At 50.1% G+C, this 24,124-nt stretch overlaps 2 protein-coding genes across 5 annotated transcripts in view; both read right to left on the reverse strand.

Moving 5' to 3' along the window:
* Nucleotides 1-2,394: 2,394 nt before the first annotated feature.
* Nucleotides 2,395-3,640, reverse strand: ARTN (artemin; the record flags this gene model as incomplete). Its single annotated transcript, XM_080921693.1, has 4 exons — nucleotides 3,527-3,640; nucleotides 3,278-3,412; nucleotides 2,797-2,939; nucleotides 2,395-2,707 (listed from the first exon to the last, which is right to left on the reverse strand). The coding sequence occupies exons 2-4, from the start codon at nucleotides 3,335-3,337 to the stop codon at nucleotides 2,395-2,397; spliced, it is 516 nt and encodes a 171-aa protein (XP_080777819.1). The 5' UTR covers nucleotides 3,338-3,412; nucleotides 3,527-3,640.
* A 3,638-nt stretch (nucleotides 3,641-7,278) lies between these two features.
* Nucleotides 7,279-24,124, reverse strand: part of ST3GAL3 (ST3 beta-galactoside alpha-2,3-sialyltransferase 3) — a 187,826-nt gene continuing 170,980 nt past the window's right edge. For all 4 annotated transcript variants that reach the window (XM_080920915.1, XM_080920916.1, XM_080920914.1 and 1 more), the window contains 3 exons: nucleotides 14,512-14,658; nucleotides 14,172-14,318; nucleotides 7,279-8,242 (listed from right to left, as the gene is read on the reverse strand). In XM_080920915.1, coding sequence (XP_080777041.1) covers nucleotides 8,153-8,242; nucleotides 14,172-14,318; nucleotides 14,512-14,658 — 384 coding nt within the window. In that variant the 3' untranslated portion in view covers nucleotides 7,279-8,152. The remainder of the gene's footprint in view (nucleotides 8,243-14,171; nucleotides 14,319-14,511; nucleotides 14,659-24,124) is intronic.

A 24,124-nucleotide genomic window follows, 5' to 3' on the forward strand; every position in this document is an offset into this window, starting at 1 on the left:
TGTAGTGATCTTGGAGGTCCCGGAACTGGTCTGTCGGTAAGTGCATATGACACACACATGAGAAATGAGGATCTGAATGTGATCATCTTCATGCTCATAAAAGTCCAGCGCTGAGGCTCAAGTAAGATGGCCCCGTGGGTAAAGGTACTTGCCACCAAGCCTAATGACCTTAGTTTGATCCAGTCACCCCCATGGTGGAAGGAAGGAGCTAACTCCCCTAAATTGTTCCCTGACTTCTAAATGTGTGCTGTGGCATGTCTGCCTACCCTAGCAGACAAAATAAGATAAGCAAAATGAAATTACAATTAAAAAATTACATGCTTGCAATTCCAGAGCTGCAGAGGTAGAAATAGGATCCCTGGGTTTTCTGGCCAGCCAACCTGGACACACTGGCTAGTGTTAAGTCCAAAGAGAATATGCTTTGGGACTTAAGGCAGAAAGCAATTGAGGAAGGAAGACATGGGGAAGGAGGCCTCTGGCCTCCACACTTACACACAGAAATAAAAATAGAAAGAGCTCTGTCTCGTTTTAAAGAAGAAAAATCAATGCAAATGCATAGGTCCAGAAAGACAGCCTTCCTTCCTTCGTTCCTTCTGTTTTCTTTTTCAGACAGGGTGTCATGGAGCCCAGGATAGGCTGGAACTTGCTGTGTAGCTGAGGATGATCTTGAACTGATCCTCCTGCCTCCAAACCTCAAGTGCTGGATTACAGCGAGCCATCACACCTCTGCCCAGACGCGGTTTCAAGGGCCACACAGAAAAGCTCAGATGATTGCACCTTTGGAGATGACCGAGGACAGTGTGAGAGCCAGGGACAACAGAACAAAGGAAGCGTTCCTGTCAGCTTCCAGCCGCCTTTCATACCATCAGCAGCCACATCAACTTAAATGACTACATATGTCATTGCCTGTTTATTGTCTGCCTTTCCTGGTTCAAGCTTAAGGACAGAGATTATGTTCCTTTTACTTCTATATCTTCTTTCCTTGAGACAGACTGTCATGTAGCCCAGGCTGGCCTAGGACTCAATATGTAGCTAAGGATGCCCTTGAATTTCTGATCCTTCTGCCTCTGTCTCTTGAGTGCTGGTATTGTGGGCATGTACCACGACACTGTTTATGTGGTGCTTTAAGCATATACCGGCATCCTGCCAACTAAGCTACACCTCTAACCTCACTTCTGCATCTCTAGTGTCTGTGTAATACCTGGTGGCTCATGGTCACTGTCTGCTGAGTGAATAAACAGATATGTTTATTCATAACCCCAAATTCACATCCTGTTGAGACCCTCAGCGCTTTCCTGTGTTCCCATTCCCAGGAAGCTCTGTGCTTTCTTTCCTGTGAACCAGCACCCTCCCCACCCCCACCCTGGCCCCTCTCCCATCCTCAGCCCTTTCTTCAGATATTCTCTTGCCCTGGGTTGCTTCAGGGGTTGACTTGTAAGGAAAGCAGCAAGCACACCTGTCAAGGAGCCTTCAAGATAGGCCCTTGCATGGCAAGACCCCGACATTGATGGGATGGGACAAAACATGTTTTTCTGTGTCTTTACCCATTAAGCAGGGGCCTCAAAGGTGCCAGGAGTCACAGGGTGGCCTTTCTCCATAGAAAGCTGTATTATTTCCCACAGGTGACCCAGGCCCCAAGTACTGAGGACTGTGCATCTTTGTCACCTGTGTGTGCCTCCCATCCATCTCAGAGCCACCCGAGGGGCAGTAGCAATCCAGGTCAACACTAGGATTGCTGAGTCAGTGTGAAATGTGGAGGGGGGAGCACAGCTTCATCTAGCTGCTTCTACCCATCCCCCACGTCCAGGAAAGGATCTGACAAACCAGCAAAGTAAATAAATAATTTAGAAATAATAAATAGGGCTTCCGCTTCCACAAGTGAACACAAGGCTGGTCTCAGCACAGGCTGGTCCAGCAACGTGACTACACCTTGTATGTCCTCAAAATTCATTCCCCAGGACCTAGGGCCATTTCTGGATTCTCCAAGAGGAGTTCTCATTAGCTGAGGTTTCTGCTGTCTGTAGAGCTGGGATCCATGAACACCTTGGGACTGTTGGTCAGTGGTTCGGTCATCTTTCCAGGCTCTATTCTGTCACTCACCGGCCTGGGGACCTGAGCTCTGCAGCCTCCATTTCTTGCTGAGTTGAGGCTCCTGGCTAGCGAGGCCCGGTGGGACTTGTTCCAGGTAGGGCGACACACGGGTCCAGTGTGCAAAGGCTTGGAGAGCGTCCTCAGGCCAGACAGCCGCAGGCGGTGGCGGAGAGGTGGTCCACGGTCCTCCAGGTGCTGTTCACGTCCATGAAGGAGACAGCCTCATAGCGAGTGGGCCGGCAGCAGGGCTGGCTGATCGGCCGGGACCCCGGAGGCGACCGCAGAGCCCCGGCGCCCAGCAGGCTAGCCAGGCTGAGGTCGTGCGGGGAGCGTGCTCGGCGGCACGAGCCGCTGCAGAAGCGGAAACGGATCAGCTCGTCGGAGCTGTGGCCCAGGCCGAGCGCGCTCACCGGCACCAGCTGCGAGCGCAGGCGGCAGCCGCGCGCATCTGCGGCCCGTGCGCGGCTGCTCCGGGTTCCTGCACGCGCCGCGCGTGCCCCGCGGAGCGCAGCGGGAGGAGACTGGAGCGCCGGACCAGGCGGCGGGGGTGCGGGCTGGGGAGACTGCGGCGGTGGTCGCAGGGCTCTTTCGCTGCACAAATGCGCAGAGTGTCCTCCTGGAAGAAGACTTAGTCACTTTCGGAGGTGTGGGTAGGGGGTTGTCTAGAGCTAGCCTCGCCCCTGCCCCGCCCTGTCGCGCTCTCACCTACCAGGCAGATGGTCTGTGGGGGGCGCCAGGACCGGCGAGGGACCATCGCGAGCGGCGGGGCTGTGGGACATCGGCTCCAGGGAAGCTTCTGCGACGCTGCTCAGTAGGGCTAGAGCAGCTAGGGTTGGCCACAAGGCTGGCTGCACAGAGAAAAGAGGAGACTCAGGGAGGAACAGGGCACTCCGGGGGTCGGGGGTGTCTTGTCTTGCCCAGATCAGAGACGGGTCTAGTCGGGCTCCTAGCTGGATGGCGGAGTATAAGGAAGGGCTTAGATTTAATAGGCATTTGCTGCTCCCAGGAGCCCAGGGGAGCAATTACCTGGGTCACTGACCATCCAGAGAAATCCGGTGCCTTTCTTCTTATGACTGGCCCCTCCCTCTTGGCATTTCCCCTTTCATATCTGACTCCTGCAGGCCAAAGCCGTGTCCTACTCTCTTTCCAATTAAAGCCAGCCGGGAAACACTAGGGAACGACTCACCTGCCACCTAGGCCGGAGGCAGTGGGACAATGCAGTAGGCTCTCCAAGTCCCAATTCCATCGCTTTCAACTCCAGGAGCTCCCATCAGCCTTCGTGGATCTGTTTCCCCACCCTCTTCTTGAGGCTGCTTGTAAACTGAAAGATGCGTTAGTTATCTTTTGGGGTATTCCATCTTCCACTTCAAAGCTACCCTGGAGTTTGGAGTAGCTAGCGTCAACTCAGAAGTAGTAGCTCTGTGGAGAACCTTACTCTGTGTTAGATGCTTGGCAGGGCCCCTTCCTTCACGATTCCACAAGCTCAATGGCTCACTTTTCCAGATGAGCAAACAAGGCTCAGCCGAGCTCAGAGATCGTCTAAAGTCACGGGGAGACTCACAGAGCTGTGGTCCTGTCTTCTAAAACCCTTCTGCTCTGTACTTCAGGGCTGAAGGTACCAGGGTGGCTGGAGAAAGTAGTATCTTGAGCTCCCTCCGCTCCATACTCAGCATTCACTCCATACCTCAGGGGAGGAAGCAGAGCCCTGGAGAATTTGAGTGTCAGTTGGTCACTGCGTTATCCGATGACTGGGAGCCTAGGTCTCCTGCAATCTTTGTTCTGGACCCAGTGTCATCTGAGTTTTCTCTCTTATGCCCACAGATGTCTCCCAAGAGTTTGCTTATTATCTGGGGAAGTGATGGCCCTTTTGAAAATACAGGGCCTGGACCATGGCTTCCTGTGTCCACCAGGGGGCAGAGCTTGTCAAGCCTGCGGACTTAAGGGGAGGGGGCTTTTGTACACGCTCTGAGCATTTAGGTCTGAGCCATTCCCAGGAGGTCCAGCTAGTCCTCCAAACCAACTTGGTCTCACACGGTCGAACCCCTCTGAGAGCCGGCCCAAGCCTGGGCCATCTTCCTTCGGTGGATCTGGCACCCTAGCCTCGCTCCTAGGAGTTTCCCCTGTGAACCATCCTTCTTGACCCCAGCAGGCCACCACCAGTCTTTGTGAGCCACCGCTCTGGGACCCCTAGAGCTTTTAAGAATTCTTATTAGCTAGTCTCTTCTTGGGTCCCAGATGTAACCCTCCATCCTGCTGGCACACAGAATATATGGGGAGGGGGAGGGACATATGACTACTCCAGCACAAGACACATACCTACCAGGCCTTTATCTAGGAAGTGGTCCTCCAGAGCTAGGTGTGTGCCTGTTGGCTAACTAGATTCAAATCCCTAGGGACCAGGCTGGTTACTATTCTCCCAGATGGAGCAGAAAGTCAGGCAAAGCAGCCTTAGGGGTATCTGCGCTAGGGGGAGCCTAGGAGCAAGTCCCTTGAGGACAGTTCTGATCAGTTTCTTCTTTCTTACCATTTGGGATATTTGGTCTTCCAGCCCTTGCCACCCCTACCCACCAGCCCTATACTCACCAAAGGGGTCCTGCTTCGTGTCCTTCTAGGCACCTTTCCTGGGACCAGTGCTGGGCTTTCCCCCGAAGCTCAAATGGATCATGCCCAGAGTTGTGCACCTGGCAGCGCCTCTTTTAGTTAAAAGTGGGGCCTTGGCAGCCGGTCTGTGCCCTGTGGCGGCAGCGGGAGCCTCACATTACAGCCAGCCAGGGGGGTTAACACAGTCCAACAGGCTAGCGACAAGAGGAACTGGAGGGGCTGGGAGGGGCAAAGAGCTGCGTTGAGGGCCCAGAAGAGAAAGGCTGAGAGAAAAGGGAAAAAGACCTTTTTGCCCTTTCTCCTGCCCATCAGGGGGGTGGGCAAGAAGGCTGGCTTACCTCGGGTGCGGGGCTCCAAGCCCCAGTTGCAGTGAGGGCTGGGGCCCGAGGGACTTGTTGCTGGCAGAGCCCGCGGGCCGCATCTGGGGGCCGAGCCCAACTCCATCCCTCAGCAGCCTCCTGCCCGCCGCCGTCCGGTGTCAAATTCCAGCCCCGGCGTCACCAGATCCCGGGGTGGGGCCCAGAGCGCCCCCGCCCCGCCCCACCTTTCAGGGCTCACCTGGCCGCTCCACCCTCCGGATCCGGTCTCCGCTGGCTAGGCTAGGTCCCCCCTGGATGAGGGCTAGACATTTGGAGAAGACCCCAGGAGGCAGAGTAGAGATCGCGGGCTACAGCGAGGCGCTGAAACTGGGAATTCAAAGTTGGTAGTCACGCAAAGTAGGGAACTGGGAGGCCTGGCTGAAGGCGGGAGAGAGCGAGGGAGGGCGGCGAAGGAGGGGCAGCCTGGAGGAGAGTTCCAGCTTGGGCTGCGCTGACGATTCTGGCTCGCTACTCTGCAGCATCAAGTGGTTACTCTGGGACCCCCCAGAAGGCTCAGTTGCTTCGGAGCGGCAGGGCTCTGTGTTGGGCTCCCACAGTCCAAGGAGGGACTCACGCACACCCAGGGAAGGCAGTGAATGAGAGAGTGTGTGTGGGATGAAGAATCAGGGGACCTCAGAGAATTGAACTGGAGTCTGAGGTGCGACAAAGCAATTTGACTGACAGGTGTTTGGAGGTTGGTTGATGGCCATGATCAGAAAAGGTCTACTAACAAGTCTGGAGCTCGTCACGAAGAAGCTGGGGAACTGACCTAGCCCGAGAGTGTGTGGTTAGACACATTGTCGTTGAATGACCGCGTTGAGTGTGGTTTTGAGATAAGCAAGACAGAAGAGGGGTGCAGTGTGCTGGGGACAATAGGATAAGCCCTGAGCAGGGCTGTGGGGAGTTAGGGGTTCCGGAACTGAATCCCCAACATTCCCTGTTGCCTGACTGGACAAAGTGAGGTGGTAAAATGGACAAAGGTGTGCCTTTAGCTTTGGTCTGGGTGACCACAGAAGGACCCTGGGAGAGGTTCAGATGTGGGGGTGGCGGTTTAGGGGGCATGTGAAACCAGTGTTGGACATGCTGATTTAGAAGGGTCTGTGGACTCTCCTGATAGAAATACCCCGGAAGCAGCTGAATCTGTAGCCAGGAGTAAAGCAAAGGCAATTTGGTATTTGTCAACCAATACAAGCAAAAACAGATGCTGGGAGTGAGGAAGGGTACCCAGGGAATGTACATGGGCTAGATGTTCCCTGGCTACGTACAAGCACCTCTGTACAACTTTAAGAACGACCCACATCTGGGCCCCATCCCAGATCTGAATCAGAATCTTGGGGTGGGCAGGTGTAAACTCCCAGCTCTTCGCCTCTGATTCTGGTGCATAGCCAGGGTTCCTAACCACTGATTTTCAGAGAGCGGTTTTGTGCAGTGTTTGAGGCTGAAGTCTGTGATGGCTATCCTCAGGCTCCACATGACTTCATGGAATGGGGCACATGGGACAACACGGATGGATACATGACACATGCACTGAACAGCTTGTTCTTTTTTTCTCATGTAACTCGCTGCTGAATTGAGGTGGTCTTTTCAGCGAGGGCTACCACCGGCAGGTGCATAGCTAAAGCTGTGTGTGTCCCACTTACTGCCATGGTAGCCGGTGGTGTCTGACAGGAAACTCCCTCCATCATCACAGGTCAGGATGCATTTATGATGCTTGGACCTACCTGGGGTTGCTTTAAGAGGGGTCAGATTCCAGAGTGCTAAGGAAGTGAAAAGGGGCAGGGATGTCCTTTCTAAAGTTACCAGGGGTGTCTAGGGCTTTCCTGTTTTCTGTTGACATGCAAATGGGGAGTGAGCCATATTAGTTTTTTTAAGGGGGGCCATGGATGGCTGGAATAGAAGTCTGAGAGTTTCTCTGTGCTCTTCAGTCTCTTCTGCTGGTCTTTTCATTAATTTTGTGTTTGTGTGCAAGGGTGTATGTACACAGCAGGAAGTCAGGAGACATCAGATCCCCTGGAACTGGAGTTACAGGTAGGTGCTAGGAATTGAACCTGGGTCCTCTGCAAGAACAGTAAATACTCTTAACCACCGAGCTGGAGGACTCAAAGGTCCTATCCTAGACATGAGAACTGGAAGGGACCCAGGAGTCCAGGGCTGCAAAGAAGACCCTTGAGTTCAGTGTGGCTTCTGTTTCTTCCAGAAAAGTGAGAGAAAACAACAGGAGGCCAAATTCAGAGGAGAGCTTTATTGCTTCCGTGAGGGCTGCCCGGGACGACTGCCGCAGCCTGGGTAAGGTCCTTGCGTCTCATTTCCCTCTGGTCCTGGGTAGGACCCATGGAGCTGGCAATCCATCTGACAGTTGGTCAGTCCAGAAAGGAGCACTGCCCATGGTTAGGGACAGCTATGGACTGAGCCATTCATTCCTTTCAGGCTGGGCTCGACCTTGCCTCCTGAGTTCTCTCTGCTCTTATCCAAGAGCTGTCCTGTTGGCTTTAAAGGGATGGCTCTGGGGTTCCCCTGTGGGACATTGGTGGCTGGTGAGAGGGAGTACTCCATCTTCTCCCCAAGGAAGGCCAAAGACTGTCATGAGCTGGAGATGGCTGACATGAGATGCTATCCATCTCCGGGTCCCTGAAGCATAGGCGGCACACTTCCATCCTTCAGACAGCTCGCTGGTACCACTGCCTGATGGGCCCTCTAGTGGGCCTCTTTCTTCACAAGTGGACCAAATGTGACATCTAATTTAAAAATAAATTATCCCTCCCCTCCCCATACCCAAATTCATGAAATGACAATACGCCAAACACTGATTAGAGAAATTATTCCGGCAGCGCTCTTGCTACCAAATGTCCCACCTCCTGCATGCTGGGCCTGCTGGCCACAGCCAGTGGCCTCCTGGCCCTCTGGCTTCACGGACCCAGGCTGCAAGGCAGGGTGCTGGTCTCTGAAGCTGGCCTGTAGTGGGCACAGCTCTGGTTGCCTTGCCAAGGCCTCACTGGCCCTCGGGCCCCTTGGCACTGTCCTTCTCTGGGTTGGAAGGCTCTTGTGCAGGTGGCAGCAGCTTGGTCCTGGTGTGAGCCTCTCTGGCCCAGTGTCCGGCCCACTCAGATGCCGCTGCTTAAGTCAGTGATGACGCGTGCTTTCACCAGCTTCCGCAGAAACTCTTTCTCTCGATTAATGTTGTGCGTCCAGGACTAGAAGGGGAGAGATGGAGAAGTCATGAAGTGGGCAATCCAGAGGGCTGCTGGGACACTGCCTTGCAAAGATCTGTGACTGGGATTACACAGGCATGCATTTGCCTCATGTCTCCCTACAAGATCGTAAGAATCGGGTTATAGAATGCTCCAACTAACAATACTTCCCAACAAAAAAGCCTGGTACCCACCCCCCATCACCCCAGAGGAGTCTGCCCTGGGTTGCTTCCAAGTCTTGAGCAGTCTCGGTTTCCACTCCCGTCCGTGCTCAGCCTCTCGTTCCCTCAGACAGCAGCCCACAGCTCCTTGGCAGCACTTGGGTTCTAGATGCCCCAGGGCAAGGAGGTGAGTCACTAGACCGCACAGCGAGGGGCATGGGCTGCTTTCTCTGGCCTGATGCAATCAATTCTCCGGGCCTTGGGCAGCTAAGGAAAGCCTTCCTCCCCTGCACAGGAACCAGGGGGCCTGAGGAGCACACCTCGTCTTTTTTTTTTTTTTAAATGTTCTCCCTTTTGAAGATAAACATAAAAAAATGTATTTACATTTGTTTGTTTTCAATGTATTAACTTTCCCTCTGTCTGTGTGCATCTTTGAGTGGAGGTCAAAGAATAACCTTTGGCAACGGGTTTCCTCCTTCTACTGTAAGTACCAGGGACTGACCTCAGGCCACCAGGCTTACACGACTTTTACTCAAGGATGCACCTCACCCGCTCTGGGTTTTTGAGTTCGAGTCCCACTTAGTAGCTTGGGCTGCCTCAACTCACTATGTTGTCTAAGCTGGTCTCAAATTCATGGTCTTTGAGCTCAGCCTTCCGAATGCTGGAATGCAGGATGAGGGAATATCCTCATTTGCTTCATTGATCTAAAGCGGTATCTCACTAACTCACACTGGCCTTGAGCCCCTTTTGTCTTTTTGCCTCTGCCTCCTAAGACCATTCCACCAGGCTGCCTCCCAAGGGCTGAAAGCACTTCCCATACCAAAGTGTATATACTTAAAAAGTGCATCCTACTAAGTTAGGGAAGATGCCACCTTCCAAGGCTTAATGGGACTGGATTCCTTCTGGTTCCCAGAAATCTCCCAGGAAGCTCCGATGACTAAGCCTCTCACAGAAGGAAAGGGCTTGACTGAAGGAGTGAAGGCTGAGTGTCATTAGTTCATGGCTTAGACCCAGCTGGCCTCTGCACTGGGCCACTCCATGCCTGTACTCACAGCCACTATTTACTGGTACTAAGAACCAGGGGCTGTCCGGCCTTTATTTTGATTCCCATAACACTCTTCAACCTTCTAAATCTCTGTAATCTAGAACTCAGGTGGTTACCAACCAGAGTCCCTATAGTCCTCTCCTCTGAGTGTCCTTGAGGTCTCCTCAGTGAACCACAGATGTAGCTGTTCTGAAGCCTCCACATCCCCAAGTGGTAATGGTTTCCTTCCTCACGATCCACAGCACAGTGCCTGAGGTGGTCTGGTCTCCCTCAGCAACCTTCCTGTTCTCTCCATCTGTCCCCTCAAATCTAGAAAAACCTAGACCAGGGTTCTGTCATCCTGCCTTGCTGCTGCCTCTGTTGCTCTCCTCGTCTTAGACCCCTGGGCGACTCATATCCATTCTTTGAAGATTCAAATCATTTTTCCAGAAGTGTCTAAGGGCAGGGACAATTAGGCACACAGTAGGCACTCTATGCGATCTGTTAAATTAGATTGAACTTTCTCTTTCTCTTTTTCTTCCTTCCTTTCTTTCCCTTCCTTCCTTCCCTTTTGTGTGTGTGTGTGTGTGTGTGTGTGTAGAGGGGTGGTTGTGTGCATATGCTTGTAGAGGGGAGAGGAAGATGTTTTTCTGGTTTATCATTTTGTACTATATTCTCTGAAGATGCCCGCATGTGTGTCTGTGTGAGGGTAACAGACCCCCTGGAACTGGAGTTACAAAAAGTTGTGAGCTGTCATGTGGGTGCTTGAAATTGAACCCATGTCCTCTGAAAGAGTAGTCTGTGTTCTTAACTGCTAAGGCATCTCTCCAGCCCCCAGAATTAGAGATTTTTATTTTGATCAATACTTAATGGTGCAGAGCAGAAATTGCGAACAAATTTACTTTAAATTCTCTTATGAATTCCTTCCTTGACTTAGAAATTGAAAAATACTGGAATGAAGAGAGACCCCTCCTTGGCTGCCTGTTCTAATTTTACTGCCCCCCATATTTAATGGAATTTTATGGCAGAAGCTTTGAACAAGTGGACAGTTTGCTATCTGTGTTACAAACTGAAGGGAAACACCAAACACAAGGGCTTGTCTCTTAGAAGGCAGTCGAAACACTATCAGAAAGACTTTCCTCTTGGCTAAGGAGACCATGTTAGACCTAGGACTGAAAAATGACTAGAGAATAAAAAGAATTTGTTTGTAAGTGATGGGGAAAAACTTGCCCTCTGACTTTCATCACTCCCTCATTTCTGGTAAAATGGATGGGGATGATTCCTCTTTTTGCCTCAAGTAAAGAGGAAGACAGAATTCTTGAGGTATATCATCTTTTGCAGCTTCTAAACAATAACACGAAGACTGAGGAGATGAGGCAGAGCATCCTTGGTAGGGGAGCAACAGGAAACTGCTGGAAGTTGAGCTATGTGGGACTGGAGAGATGGCTCAGTAGTTAAAAGCACTGGCTGTTCTCCCAGAGGACCTGGGTTCAATTTCCAGCGACCACATGGCAGCTCACAACTGTCCGTAACTCCAGATCTTGTAGATCTGACAGCCTTACACAGACATGCACATAGGCAAAACACCAATGCACAGGAAAATAAATAAATTATTAAAAAACATCAAGTAAAAAAATCGAACCCCCCCCATGGTTGGTTAAAACTTATACAATTCCTTTACCTTGGGAAAGAATCAAGCTGCATAGAAGAGTAAGCCCAGAGCTCTTTAAACTTTTACCCCAGAAAAATGATGGAACAAAATACATCAGGCTCCGGACACAGTGAGGAGTGGCCACCAGGAAGAACTCTAGAAACCTCAAAGCAAGTATGTCAGCTATGAAGACAGCACTTCTTGCGATGAGTCCAGACGAGAGGGTGGCGGGGCGGGCCCTGGGAATCTTTCCCATTTGGGAATACAGCTACACTCACAGACTATCTGATGTAACTGTGTGGAACTTCAGAGTCTATGGGAAGAATACAGCTTCTGGAGAACTGAAGAGCTTCGGTGGGGCTGGTGAGGTGGCTCAGCAGGTAAAGGCACTTACTGCTCAAGCCTGACAACCTGAGTTTTATCCTTAGGAGTCATATGGAGGTCCACAACTGACCTCTGACATTCTGACTTCTCCGGATTTGAACTTAGGTCCTCATGCTTCTGCAGCAGGGGCTCTTATCCTCTGAGTCATCTCCCCAGACAGAAATTAGATTTTACGAGTAAAAGCAAAGCAGCAGTAGCACCACCACCAGCAGCTCCAGCACCAGCACCACCACCACCACCACCACTATCACCACCACTACTACCACCACCACCACCACTACCAACACCACCACCTCCACTACCACCACTACCACCACTACCAACACCACCACTACCATCACCAACACCACTACTACCACCACCACTACCTCCACCACTACCACCACCATCACCACCACCACCACCACTACCACCACCATCACCAACACCACCACTACCACCACCACCACCACTACCACCACCACTACCACCACCACCAACACCACCACTGCCATCACCAACACCACTCTACCAGCACCAACACCACCACTACCTCTACCACCATCAACACCACCAGCACCACCACCAGGCTCAGAAGAATGGCAGGGCAGGGATTCAAACATGGGCACTCATAAAATTGTGTTTATAGTGCATCTTCTCTTCCTTCCAGAAGAAGTAACCAAAGAATGAGTCAGTTTCAAGAGCACCCACTAGGAGTCACTGAGGACTAACAGGTCAATAGAGTATTGGATATTCTACTACATTAAGAAATGATTAACTTTTTAACATGTGATGTTAAAGTAGTTCTTATCCTTTAGAGTTACAGAATTTCTGGCCATAATGCTGTATTTAAAAGCTGTTTTCTCCTCAAGTTATCGGGTGGGGAGCGTGAGAGGAAGTGCAAAGGAAGATTTAGTCTGTACCCTCCACCAGCCTACGCTTACGAACATGCGGGACAGTTTGCTCTCCTAATGAAAAGGTAGGCATGGGGATGCAGAGATGGCTCCGGGGGTTAAGAGCATGTGCTATTCTTGCAGAGGATGTGTGTTCAGCTCCTGGCAATTTCCTCAGTGGCTCCTAGCTAAAACCACAGCTCCAGGAGACCTGACATCCTCTTCTGGCCTCAGTTAAAACCTGTGCACATGTGTGTGCATACAGCTTTATTCCCAGAGCACATATAAACATGGTGTGCTCACACACACACACACACACACACACACACACACACACACACATGCACGCACGCACATACTTAAAGCTAAATCTTGGGAAAAGAATAGAAAAGAGATGGCACAAAAGTTCATCCTGGATGTAGCTCTTAGACCAGGGATTGCCCCATTCTGGAGCTCTTTCCTACTCCCTCCTTCCATGGAGGTCAGCTGGGAGCCACACACTATTGTGTCCTGAGGCAGGATGTGATCAGACTCTATTGACTGCAATCCCCCTTTTCAGCAGCATCTCTTCTGATAGTTCTTATTTCATTTAATTTATTCTATTTTAAGATATGTCCATGTCTATATGTGTCTACATGTGATGTGTGTGCTGGGAATAAATGATGTGTGATGTGTGTGCACTCTTATCTACTGAGCCGTCTCTCTGGACCCAGCACCATAGTGGCTTCTCTTCCTCTTCTCCTGAGACAAGGTCTCACTGTAGCTCTGGCTAGCTTTGAACTCAGAGACCCATAGAGATTAAAGGCATAAGCTAAAATGCCCGGCCTAATGCTGATTATTAATGGCTAGACCAAAGCTGAGGAATGGGAAGAGAAGAGGAAAGGAGAGAGGAGGGGAGAGAAGAGGAGGACGAGGGAAGAAAGGAGCATTAGAAATTACAGGAACCTGCACAGAATGGTTAACACAAAAAGTTTCTGAGTAATCAGGAAAGAGGACCCTTGATGGAGAATAAAAGCGCTCACTGTGGGAGCCCGAGACCTGAGCTTGATCTGTGAACCCACTATGGGAGGAGGAAACAGTTAGAAAAGTTGCCTCTGACTCCCACACATGTACCACGGTACAACGCACCCCACTACAATAAAACAAAGCATGAAGGCATATACATACACGTCCATTAGATTTAGCATTCTCGAGACAGGTAACTCTGACAAAGTGAAGTCAGGTGAGGGAGTGAAGGGCTTGATGGGGGTGAAGACAGCAAAGGAGCAGTTTCTGCAACCACACCCACCCTCCAGGCTCAGTGAGAGGCCACAAGAAGGGTTTACCCTGCCCTTCTCCCAGCCATACCCTGGCTGTGAGGTGGAGGGGCCTGGAGAGCTAGAAGCTGCCTGTATAGACAGATTGCCTGGGAGCATGCTAGGTGAGTTCTGTGCTTGGGGTAGAAAAGGGCGGAGGGGGTGTGGGAGTCACCCTGGGGGCAAGAGGCATGGCTCACTTGTAGTTCTGTAAGGGGTAAAGGGTCTTCCTGGGGAAGATGGTCTGTGGGAGGAGATCTGAGCTGGGACAGGTGTGTAGCAAGGAGGTGCAGTACAGGGCCAGGGCAAAAGGCCCATGGAGGGAGAATTCAGGGATAAAGCCAAGAAAAAGGGGTGGGGGGTGCTCTGGGAAGAGGATACACAGATGACTGCTTAGCTGAGAGTGGTCCTTCTAGACACTCTGGGCAGCAAAAGCAGCTGCTGGTACCCCTTAGCATTCACTTATACAGATGTCAGAGTTCATCCTTTGTGCTAGACGCTCCCCCCGCTCCACCCAAAGACTGCCCCCCTTACCCAGCCCTCACCTCTTTGATGGCTGCCATGCGCACAGTTTCATAGTAGTGCAGGGGTGCATTGGGTGTGTTCATGTCATAGCCAAAGCCCGCGACTGCCACCTCATCACAGCCATGCAGTGCCATGGTCACTGCCACACTGCCAAGGGTTGGGATGTTCTGGAAGGAGAGAGGAAGCATGTAGGGTTCTGTGGAGGGGTTGAGGAGGGCGGGGCTGAGACCTCCAGCGCTAATCAAGCCCATTTCCAAGATGGGCCGTCCTCCCCATGGAGCCTCTTTCCCAAGCACTGCTGCTCGCTTCCCTTCTGAGGCTCCTCCGCCTAGTCCTCCGCCTCCCTCCCAGGAGTCTCACCCCTCTGCCCATGAGGCCGTTGTTGAAGGGCAGTCCGATGAGAGTGAAGGCAGCCTCCTGGATGAAGTAAGGGTTGAGGATGCGGATCTCAGGGGGCTCCTTGGGCACCCGGGTGGCCACAGACTTCCAGAAGCCATCGGATGCACTCTGTGGACGGCAGAGCACAAGGGGACATGAGCTGGACACCTGGTCATGTGCTCAGAGGAGAGGACCCACGCTGTGTACGGAGATGGAGCAGTGAGGAGAGGGGATGGGTGTGGAAGGGCAACCTGAGGTCCGGGGTAGAAACCAGCACAGGAAGGCTTCGGCAGGTCAGGGGCCGTGGGACGTTTGGAGCGCTTCTCTGGCCTGAGTGCTGGGGCAGGCCTTCTGTCCCACCTCCCCACCAGAAGCCTGCCTTTCTGAGCTCGCTGAGCTCACCTCCTTCTGTCTTTCCTGGCTCTCAGTCAACTGTGCTAAAATGGACCTGGAAAATAGACACTGCATGAGCTATCACAGAACGTTAGAACACTCAGACCTCAGCCCTGCCCTGGCCTGAGCTGGGGCTTCAGCCCTGTTGTGTATAGAATAGTTCACTTTCTCACAAAGCTTGTTCCCGAATGTGGGAACATTGCCTCTGAAACATCCCAGTGTCTGACCCGGGGCCACAGTCTCTTCTCTTTAGCTCTCCCTTCCTCCCATCCAACCTCACAAAGGCCTCTGACCTCTAGCTTTTCCTGATCTAGACCCCAACTCAGTCACTTCAGATTCTTTCATGAGCTCTGTCCACACCCTCTAAGCAGGGCCCTTCGGGATGCTGGAGGAAGCAGTGAACACAGCAGCAGCCACGATGTTACCATGGCCTGGAAAGCAGCAAGTTTGGGACTTGCCTGGGGGACGTGAAAGAATCAACTAAACTTAGAGTGGAAAAGAACTGAACACACCAAGAGGAACACTCGCTGAGTACAAGGGGCTCTGTGGGTAAAGGTGTTTGCTCCCTAGCCTGACGACTTCAGTTTGATCTTCAGAACCCACATGGTGGAGGAGAGAGCCAAGTTGTCCTTTGACACTTGCATATGCATCCACACATGTATACAAGTGCGATACATGCACACAAACACATGCATGCACACACACACACACACACACACACACACACGGACACACACTAAATAAATAAATATGTATTTTAAAAAAAGGAGAGACTCCCCATTTTCAAGTACCTTGATCTGCTGATCTACCTCACTGGCCCTAAAAAAGATTTTTTTTTTACTTCTCTCTTTTTTTACCCTTCAGCACTGGGGATCAAATCCAGAGCCCCAAACATACTAGTATATGCTCTACAACTGAGCCACATGCCCAGCCCAACTTTATAAGCATTCTTATGTAGGTGCCTCAGAACACACACAGAGTGCACGTACACAGGGTTTAAAATAAACAAATCTTTAAAAAATAACACAAGCAAATTCAAGAGAGAGACAAAAATGTGGCGAAAAAGTTTGTCACAAATAATAAAGAGGTTCATGTTTTAAAAATCCATGAAAAATAACCAGACATGGTGATAATATCCTTGTAATTCCAGTACCTAGAAATCTGAGGCAGGAGGATAGCCTTCACTTCAAGGGAAGCTAGCTTTGGCTATGCAGCAAGACTCTGTCCCAACAATACCCTTGTTCCAACAGACAAACAGAAAACCAAAAAACTATAAAAAACCAAAACAAAAAACAGACAAACAAACAAAATACAATGAGACCTCACAGAAATGGGCGAAGAACATAAGAGAAGCCTAAGTGGCAACCTCAGCCAGCCTCAGGCTGGTCAAGCATAAGACCAATTACCCACACCCCCAGGCTTTATTATGGTGGTCCATGAATGTGGCAGGCCAGGGAAATCTCCAAAAGTTTGCCAAAGCAGTTCAGCTAAGTATTACTGTACACAGCCCCATAAAGGAAAAGCCAGACAGCAGAATTATTGTCACACCTCTTCCTCCTCTTTGTCCCCCCCCTCTACTCTTCATCTTCCAAGCCAGAAGCCTGGGAGTACACTTCAGGTTTTCCTGTACTCCCTGACCCAGAGACGATGCCTCTCCCGCAAAGCCGCTGTTGCCACTTCAGGTTCACGTCCTGTTACCACTGTCTGTCAGGACAACTATAACAACTGGCCCACTCCAGGCCTGCTAAGCACCCCAGAGCCCTGTAGAATGAACGGAACATACGTGACACATGAAAATGACTGCTGAATTCCAGCTGCTTATTTAACACGTGGGATTGAGTACCTGCCTCCCAGGCCACACTGCCCTGCTAAAAGGATCTTTGCAAATACAAGCCTGCTTGTATGACCTGGAGGCTACTCTGCTCTCTCCCGCCCTCTGAAGCCACCGCTAGCGAACTCCTCCATGCTTCTGCTGATCTCCTTTCCCCTGTACTCACATGACGCATCCACCCAGTCCTGCCTCCTGCTCATCTTTCCTGATCTTCTGTACCCCAAGGAAGAAGTGCCTCCTAGTCTCTGAGAGACGACAGAACACTGACTTAAAGGCTTTGGTCCTGGGAACTCTGAGCAAGGAACAGATTCCTAATGGTTAGAGACCCTCAATATTTACCATGTGGGCCACTGGAGAATTATCCAGGGCTGGGCTCTTCTCTGATTAATTTCTGTAGCCCAAGGCCCAGCCCAGCTTATGCAGGGCATGGTTACTGAAGGCGATACCACATTCTTCCAAAGCTCCTCTATTAGAACCTCCTCCTCATCCATTTTCTCTTTGTCACCCACACAAGGCAACCATTCTTTTTCTGGCAGCTGTTTCCTCCTTTCATAGGTCGAATCAAAGGACAAGGACTTCTGGGTCTCAGCCTATTTGATTAATCAAGTAGGTGACAGTTTGTGTGGCTTCTGCATTCCTTCGTAGGTCTGTTGTTCTGTGTAAAGAGGTAAAGGTGGGACAGGAGGGTGGTGCAGGACCAGCACAGATTAGAACAGGCTGAGCCATGGGGATGGAGAAGCCCCTTCCTGGACGGACCAGCTTGTGATAGATGTCCAGAAGTGGCAGATGTGTTGGCTGTGTCTCAGACTTGTCTTTTCTCCAGAGCTCAGCAGGTCCCAACAGCCCACCTCCAGGGATGTGGGGATGGGCACTGCAGGGGAGGGGAGGTATGAGCCTCCATTGCTGATCTTTTCTTTCATCTACTTCACAGACACAAATGAAACACATTCAAAGTCACACAACCTACTAGGCTGTGCCTAGACTGAAATCTAATGCTTTGGTCCCAAGACAGGTATCTTTCTGCCAGGTCATTATATGGTGTCCCTGCTTAGGGAGTTGCAGTGCCAGGTCTCTGTTGCCTTCCAAGAGCTTTGAGATAAGTCGGGGGTCACCCATTCTTCAGAGCAAATGTGCTTGGGCACATATACAGCTGACCTATTGGGGTACGTCTAAGCTGGGTTCCACTCTGGAAGCTGGAATCTGCCCGTGACCTGAGGCACTGTCATCGAAACTATGCTTAGCCTTCCCCATGCTTTGGAAGGTCCAGGATCTAACCACTAAGTGAAACTAGGGAGAATTGGCTTATTGCAAATCCCTCTAAGAATCTGAAAACTACAGAGGGGAAGGGCAGGCCACAGCCTTACTTCTCTCCTTGATCTTCTGGAAGGAGAGATGACTAACTTGATGAGGAGCTGAGGACACATAGTGCCCCATGTCCAGTATGACATGAGTGGTCTCGTACACATATGAACATACACATGAGCACACACGTAACTTCTTGCTTCTGTGCAGCAGTAAGCCGAGGCAGGGTCTGTATCCTGGGAACAGTACCTTCCATCCCTGCCCCACATGTATGCAAGTGCTGATGTTTGTACTGCTTTGGGGCAGGCAGAAAAAGCTAAGGGTAGTTTGGGTCCTTGGGGAAGAGTCCTAAGCCTCACACTGGAGGCACAGTCAATATTTCAGTTTCTTCCCATTGGTCATTGTCCTAATGCAAAGCTTCCTTGGGAATTCAGGGAGATGCAGAATATAAGAACAAGGTGCAGCCTTTGTTTCCCTAGTTGTAAAAATATCAGGAATTGGGGCTGGAGAGATGGCCCAGTGCACCGCCGCTCCCAGCCATAAAAAAGGCAAGTTTTAAAGAGTAAAATTTCTCCTTGCTTTTCTCTTTACGATACAGAAAGATGTTCGAACATCGAAATTCTTAGTTGATCTTAGAGTGTCTAAGTGACACTGGTAGGCGTGACCATTCTTTGGTCACACCCAGCCTGGAACTATGTGATAAAGCCATTAGAACTCAGTGTAAGTTGTCACTGGGTGGGGCTGAAATAGCTCTCTTGGGAGAGTAGACTGAAGATCTAAAGGTCCCTGGGTTTGATCCTGGGTTTCGGCAACTGTGTGTATTCCATTTTTTTTTTTTTTTTGTTTGCTTGTTTTGTTTTCTTCAATAAAATTATTTCTGAATTTACTGTCTTCTTTTGGTCTTTGAGTTGTTCCACATCTTTCTCTCCAACTCATCTGGCTGTTCTTCCAGAGGACCCAGGTTCGGTTCGGAGCACTCATAGGGCAGTTTACAACTGTCTATAAGTCCAGTCTCAGAGATCTGAAGCCTTCTTCTGGCACCAAGTATACATGGAGTATGCGTGTGTACATGCAGGCAAAACGCACATATCCATAAACATAAATAAATGGATAGATGAAGAAATAAAACAAAACCATTAGGTACCAACCAAATCTCAGCCTGTCTCCTAACATCAAGCAAGCAAGTACCCCATGGCTTATCTTCTCAGAAGTCTATATGGGACAGGTTTTGTAGTGTAGAAAACTGAGGCTCACACCCTAATTCTACATCTCTGTGACCCGGGGCACATCACATCTCTGTTTAAGCCTCAGGTTCCTCTTGCATAAAACAGGGATGACAAGACCAACTTCCCAGAAAGCTGAAGAGATTAAAGGCAATGCTGGGCTTGATAGCATTTGGCAGTGTCTGGCATACAGTGAGAACTCAATAAATCTTTTCTATTATGACCGAGTGTTGCAGAAGCCAAGAGATTGAAACAGAGGGTGTGGCTGGAGGTGTCAGCCACCACAGAAAGGCCAGCACACCTGTACAGGTCCACACCTGCACCCATTCAGACACGGGAGTGTGCAGACAGCTTTGCCCACTGACTCCTGCAGGCAGGCAGTGGGTGCTGGAGGGCTGTCTGCTGCTGGGGGGACTGTCACAGCCATCGCTGGCACTAAGGCTGCTTACATACCATGTCTTCCACCCACAGGACACAATGCAGAGGCCAGCCAGAGCCACCGCACCTCTCCTGGAGAACAGCTATGGGCTGCATTCCCTGTCACTCCCTCCTCCAGGAATGTCCCTGCCCCAATCAAGTCTAGGCTGGCTCCTGCTGATGTAACCTGCTCTGTTCTTCTAGAATTGCCAGAACCAAGTGGGAAAAGATCTGGGAAGAGAATAAGGAAGTCTCTCCTGACAGGGTCTCGTTCCCATGGTATTTCTTGGTCCCTGTGAAGGATTTCTCCAGAGGAGTCTGAGCCAGGCTGGCCTGGCTTTCTTGGATACAGCAGATGCATTCACTCCTCAAGCTATCCACTGCCACTGCTTCAGGACAGGTTCCCCACTCCCCTGGGGTCCTGTCATCAGCTGCCATCTTGTCACCCATTGTGCTTCCCTTGCACAGGTCTGGTCTTCACCTCAGGTTTAAAAGCTTCAATGGCTCCCACTGCCTTCCTGGATGGCTGGTCTGGTGCCAACGGGTAAGAGTGTGGGTCTAAGATCAACCCAGACTCCTAGACACTCGCTCTATGCCCTGAGGTGGTTCCCTTCCCTTTCCAAATCTCATAATCTTCAACTACAGGATAAGAATACCAGTTCCAGACTTACAGTGGTTTCTTGTTATGACAGTTAGAGGCCATGCATATGAAATATTTGGCTCCAAGTCAGCTCCTGTTAGCTTCTGCTATTGTAATTCTTGAAAATAATAGGTCCAGTGACTAGAGAGCCAGCCAGTGGTTAGGCACTTCCTGCTTTGCCAGATGGGGCTGGCTTAGTGGTAAAGCATTTTGCCTAGTATGATCAAGGCCCTGGGCTTGGTCCCCAGCGTTGCAACAATAAATGAGAAAATGAAACCCATATTCCAGTCATTAGTAGTTATTAGTCAGGCTGGAGAGATGGCTCAGTGGTTAAGAGCACTGACTGCACTTCCAGAGGTCCTGAGTTCAATTCCCAGCAACCACATGGTGGCTCACAACCATCTGAAATGAGATCTGATGTCTTCTTCTGGTGTGCTGAAAACAGCCACAGTGTACTCATATAATAAATAAATCTTAAAAAAAAAAAAGAAGTTATAAGTCAGGCTATCAAGCTGTTAAATAGTACAGTCCACCTTTGCTTTAGAAATGCCATGGAAGGCAGAATTGGAATTTAGAATCTGGATCCAAGACCTACACCAACCACGATACTGAAGGGAAAGCTGCTGGATGCTCTTCCCAAGTGGTAAGGCCTGCTCCTGTTTGTGGCCTCTTTATTCTGTACATCCAAACTCTGCTCAGAGCCTCTGCAAACAGCCTTCCTGGGGTTGGAGGGTGGGTTCAGAGCAACGTCCTACCCTCTAGAATGGAAGTGGCCTTGGCCCTGTTAGGGTAGGAGATATGGAGGTCTCAGGACATGGTAATGGGATCAAAAGAGTGAGCAAAAGGCCTGAGGTGGGCACTTTGCTCTTGGTCTTCCATGTTTCTCTTCACGCCATCACATGGATGTGGCCAGAGTATATTTCTTTACCCACTCCAAGGGCAGCACTTTTCTGATGGCGAACCAGCCGGAAGTCACTTCTGCCGTTGCCGTTTTTTGTTTCTTTGAGATAGGGTTTCTCTACGTAGCCCTGGCTGTCCTGGAAGGAACTCACTCTGTAAGTAAGGCTGGCTTTCAATGAGATTTGCCTGTCTCTGCCTTCCAAACGCTGGGACTAAAGGTGTGTGCCACCAACCACCTGAATGGAATGGTTTCCAATTCACTAAATAACTCACAGCTTGCCAGTGCGAGTCTCTGTACCAGAAACCTTGCTCATCTGGTCAGCCTGAGCAGGAGGCTAGAGACTGCAGAGCAGCCGTTTAGGACCTGGAACTTGGGCTAAATATCTCAGGGGCAGAGAGAGATGCCGCAGTTGGACCCTTCTGACCAGGACGCCCTCTGTTTCCTTTGCCAAGCCAGGTGGCTTACCCTGACTCAAGCTATTCTTGACCCTGAGGCTGGGCATTCTCCAGTGGGCAGATGATGTTTACTGGGCTCAATCTCACTTCTCAGAAGGCAAGTGGTCTTGCAGCTGAGTACAGACACTAAGGGCTGGCATGTACGCAGTCCTGTTGACTCTCCACAGCTGGGTAACAGCCAGCTGCGGTAGAGGAAGAGGAGAGTTATGGTGGTGTGAAAGAAAATGCCTCCGTTGGCTTATAGGGAATGGACCTTGTTGGAGGAAGTGTGTTACTAGGGTCTCAGCTCAAGCCAGATCTAGTGGTTCACAGTTTCTTCCTTCTGCCTGTGGATCCAGATGTAGAATTTCCAGCTCCTTTTTCAGCATCACATCTGTCTGAATGCTGTCATCCTTCCCTCTATGATGATAATGGGCTTAAACCTTTGAAGCTGTAAGCCAGCCCCAATGAAATGCTTGCTTTTATTAGAGTTGCTGTGGTCATGGTGTCCCTTCACAGCAAATAGAACCTTAAGACACTGGTTTTAGTACCTGACACTGAATCTGGCTCCATGTTCACCAGCCTTCCTCCCATGCAAAGAATAGGAGAGCAACTGTGATGGTGGGTCCACATGCCCATACCACGGTAGGCTGGCTGTGTTGCTGCTATGTACTCTATTCAGCAGTGACAACCAGAATTTGCATAAGTAATCACTTGGGTCACATTTGGGTTTGGCTACTGTAAATGCCAGCATGATAAAAATCTTGTATGTCGGTTTTTCCTTCCTCTGGGGACAGTTCTTGGCTCGGCATAGTACTTTCTTTCTCAAACCCATCCCTCACTGGCATTACCTGAGAACACCTGTCTCCCACTCTTGCCAGTGTACTATGTTATAATTTCAACATAGTTTTCTCGAAACGTGATGGATGACAAATGGCACCCCGATACCTGCACATGCATGTCTGCAACTGCTAGGTGGGCCACATGCGTCTCTACTATAGCTTTCTCCATGATCTATGTACCCCCGTCCCCTTAGCTACTGGGCTCTGGAGACTCTCTGACAGCCTTCAGAATAATAAATCTTTATCATATTTCCTAAACACACTTCCAAAATGTTTGCTATAATATTTTTGTTTGATTTCAATGGATATTGTCAAGTTTCTTCTAGTACTTCTGTGCTTTAAATGTTTGTCCCTTCCTGCCAATCATGGTGGCTCACACCTGTAATCCAAGCTCAGGGAGACTGCCTGCCTCCTAACACCCCGGATTAGGGGATTTGACTCAATTTGAAAACAAAGGAGGAGGGGAGCAAGAAAGAGAAAGAGAAGAAGAAGTAGAAGGAGGAGGAGGAGGAGAAACAGAAGAGAAGGAGGCTGCATTGTCCCTCAGGGGAAGGGCTGGGTATGATGGCACATACCCTTAATCCCAGCACCAGGGAGGCAGTGGCAGGTGAATGTCTCTGAGTCAGGACAACATAGTTGGAGCCTATCTCCAAACAAAAGGATTGGGGTGGGACAGGAAGTTAACTCAGCAGGTAAGGATGCTGCTGCCAAGTCTGACAAATTGACTTTGATCTCTAGAACCCACAGCTCAAGAGTCTGATCTGCTGCACCCACACCACGCAAAGAACTTGGAACTCATTATTGGAAGTTGTCCTCTGACTGTGGGACAGCCCCCCAATAAATTAATAAATGTAATTTTAAGAGTTTTTCCTTTTCTTTTTTAAAGATTTATTTTATTTATGAGTAATATGTAGCTGCCTTCAGACACACCAGAAGAGGGCATCAGATCCCATTACAGATGGTTGTTAGCCACTACTTGTTTGCTGGGAATTGAACTCAGGACCTCTGGAAGAGGAGTCAGTGCTCTTAAGAGATGAGCCATCTCTTCAGCTAAAAGTTTTTCTTAAGAGTTTGATATCTAGTCTATTTTCCTCAAAATTTCCAGCTCGATGTGGTATCTCACATCTGCAGCCCCAGAATTTGGGAGGCTGAGCTGGAAACATAGTTCAAAGTTCAAGCCCAGCCAGGCTACACAGTTCTGGGCCAGCCTGGAGATATATATGCCGTACTTTTATATTTTGCTTTTTAGTCTGCTTCAGATTTATGCTGATGGATGCTATGAAGAGAGGGTCAAGAAACCTTTTTGAAAGCTGTATTTGGGAAGAGCCAAGAGCAAAGAGAAGAACCAGCTTGGGGTGGCTGTGGGTGGCAGGGAGCCAGGGACTATTCAGTTTTCATTTCCTTTATCAAGGGATCTTCTTGGAACTGGTAAAGAGGATCCTCAGAAGAAGCAAGAGAACAAGATATGGTGGTCCAGAATCCAAAAGAATCATCGTCTGGGACAGCGAGAGCAAGGGGCAGCTGTGCAGAGATGCAGGCTGAGGGTCTCGTGTTCCGGTTAAAATCCTCAGAGGCCACCAGCCTCAGTTTCCATGTTTATTCACTTAACAAT

Source organism: Micromys minutus (genome assembly GCF_963924665.1).
Source record: "Micromys minutus genome assembly, chromosome: 9".
In the NCBI taxonomy this organism is placed as follows: Eukaryota; Metazoa; Chordata; class Mammalia; order Rodentia; family Muridae; genus Micromys; species Micromys minutus.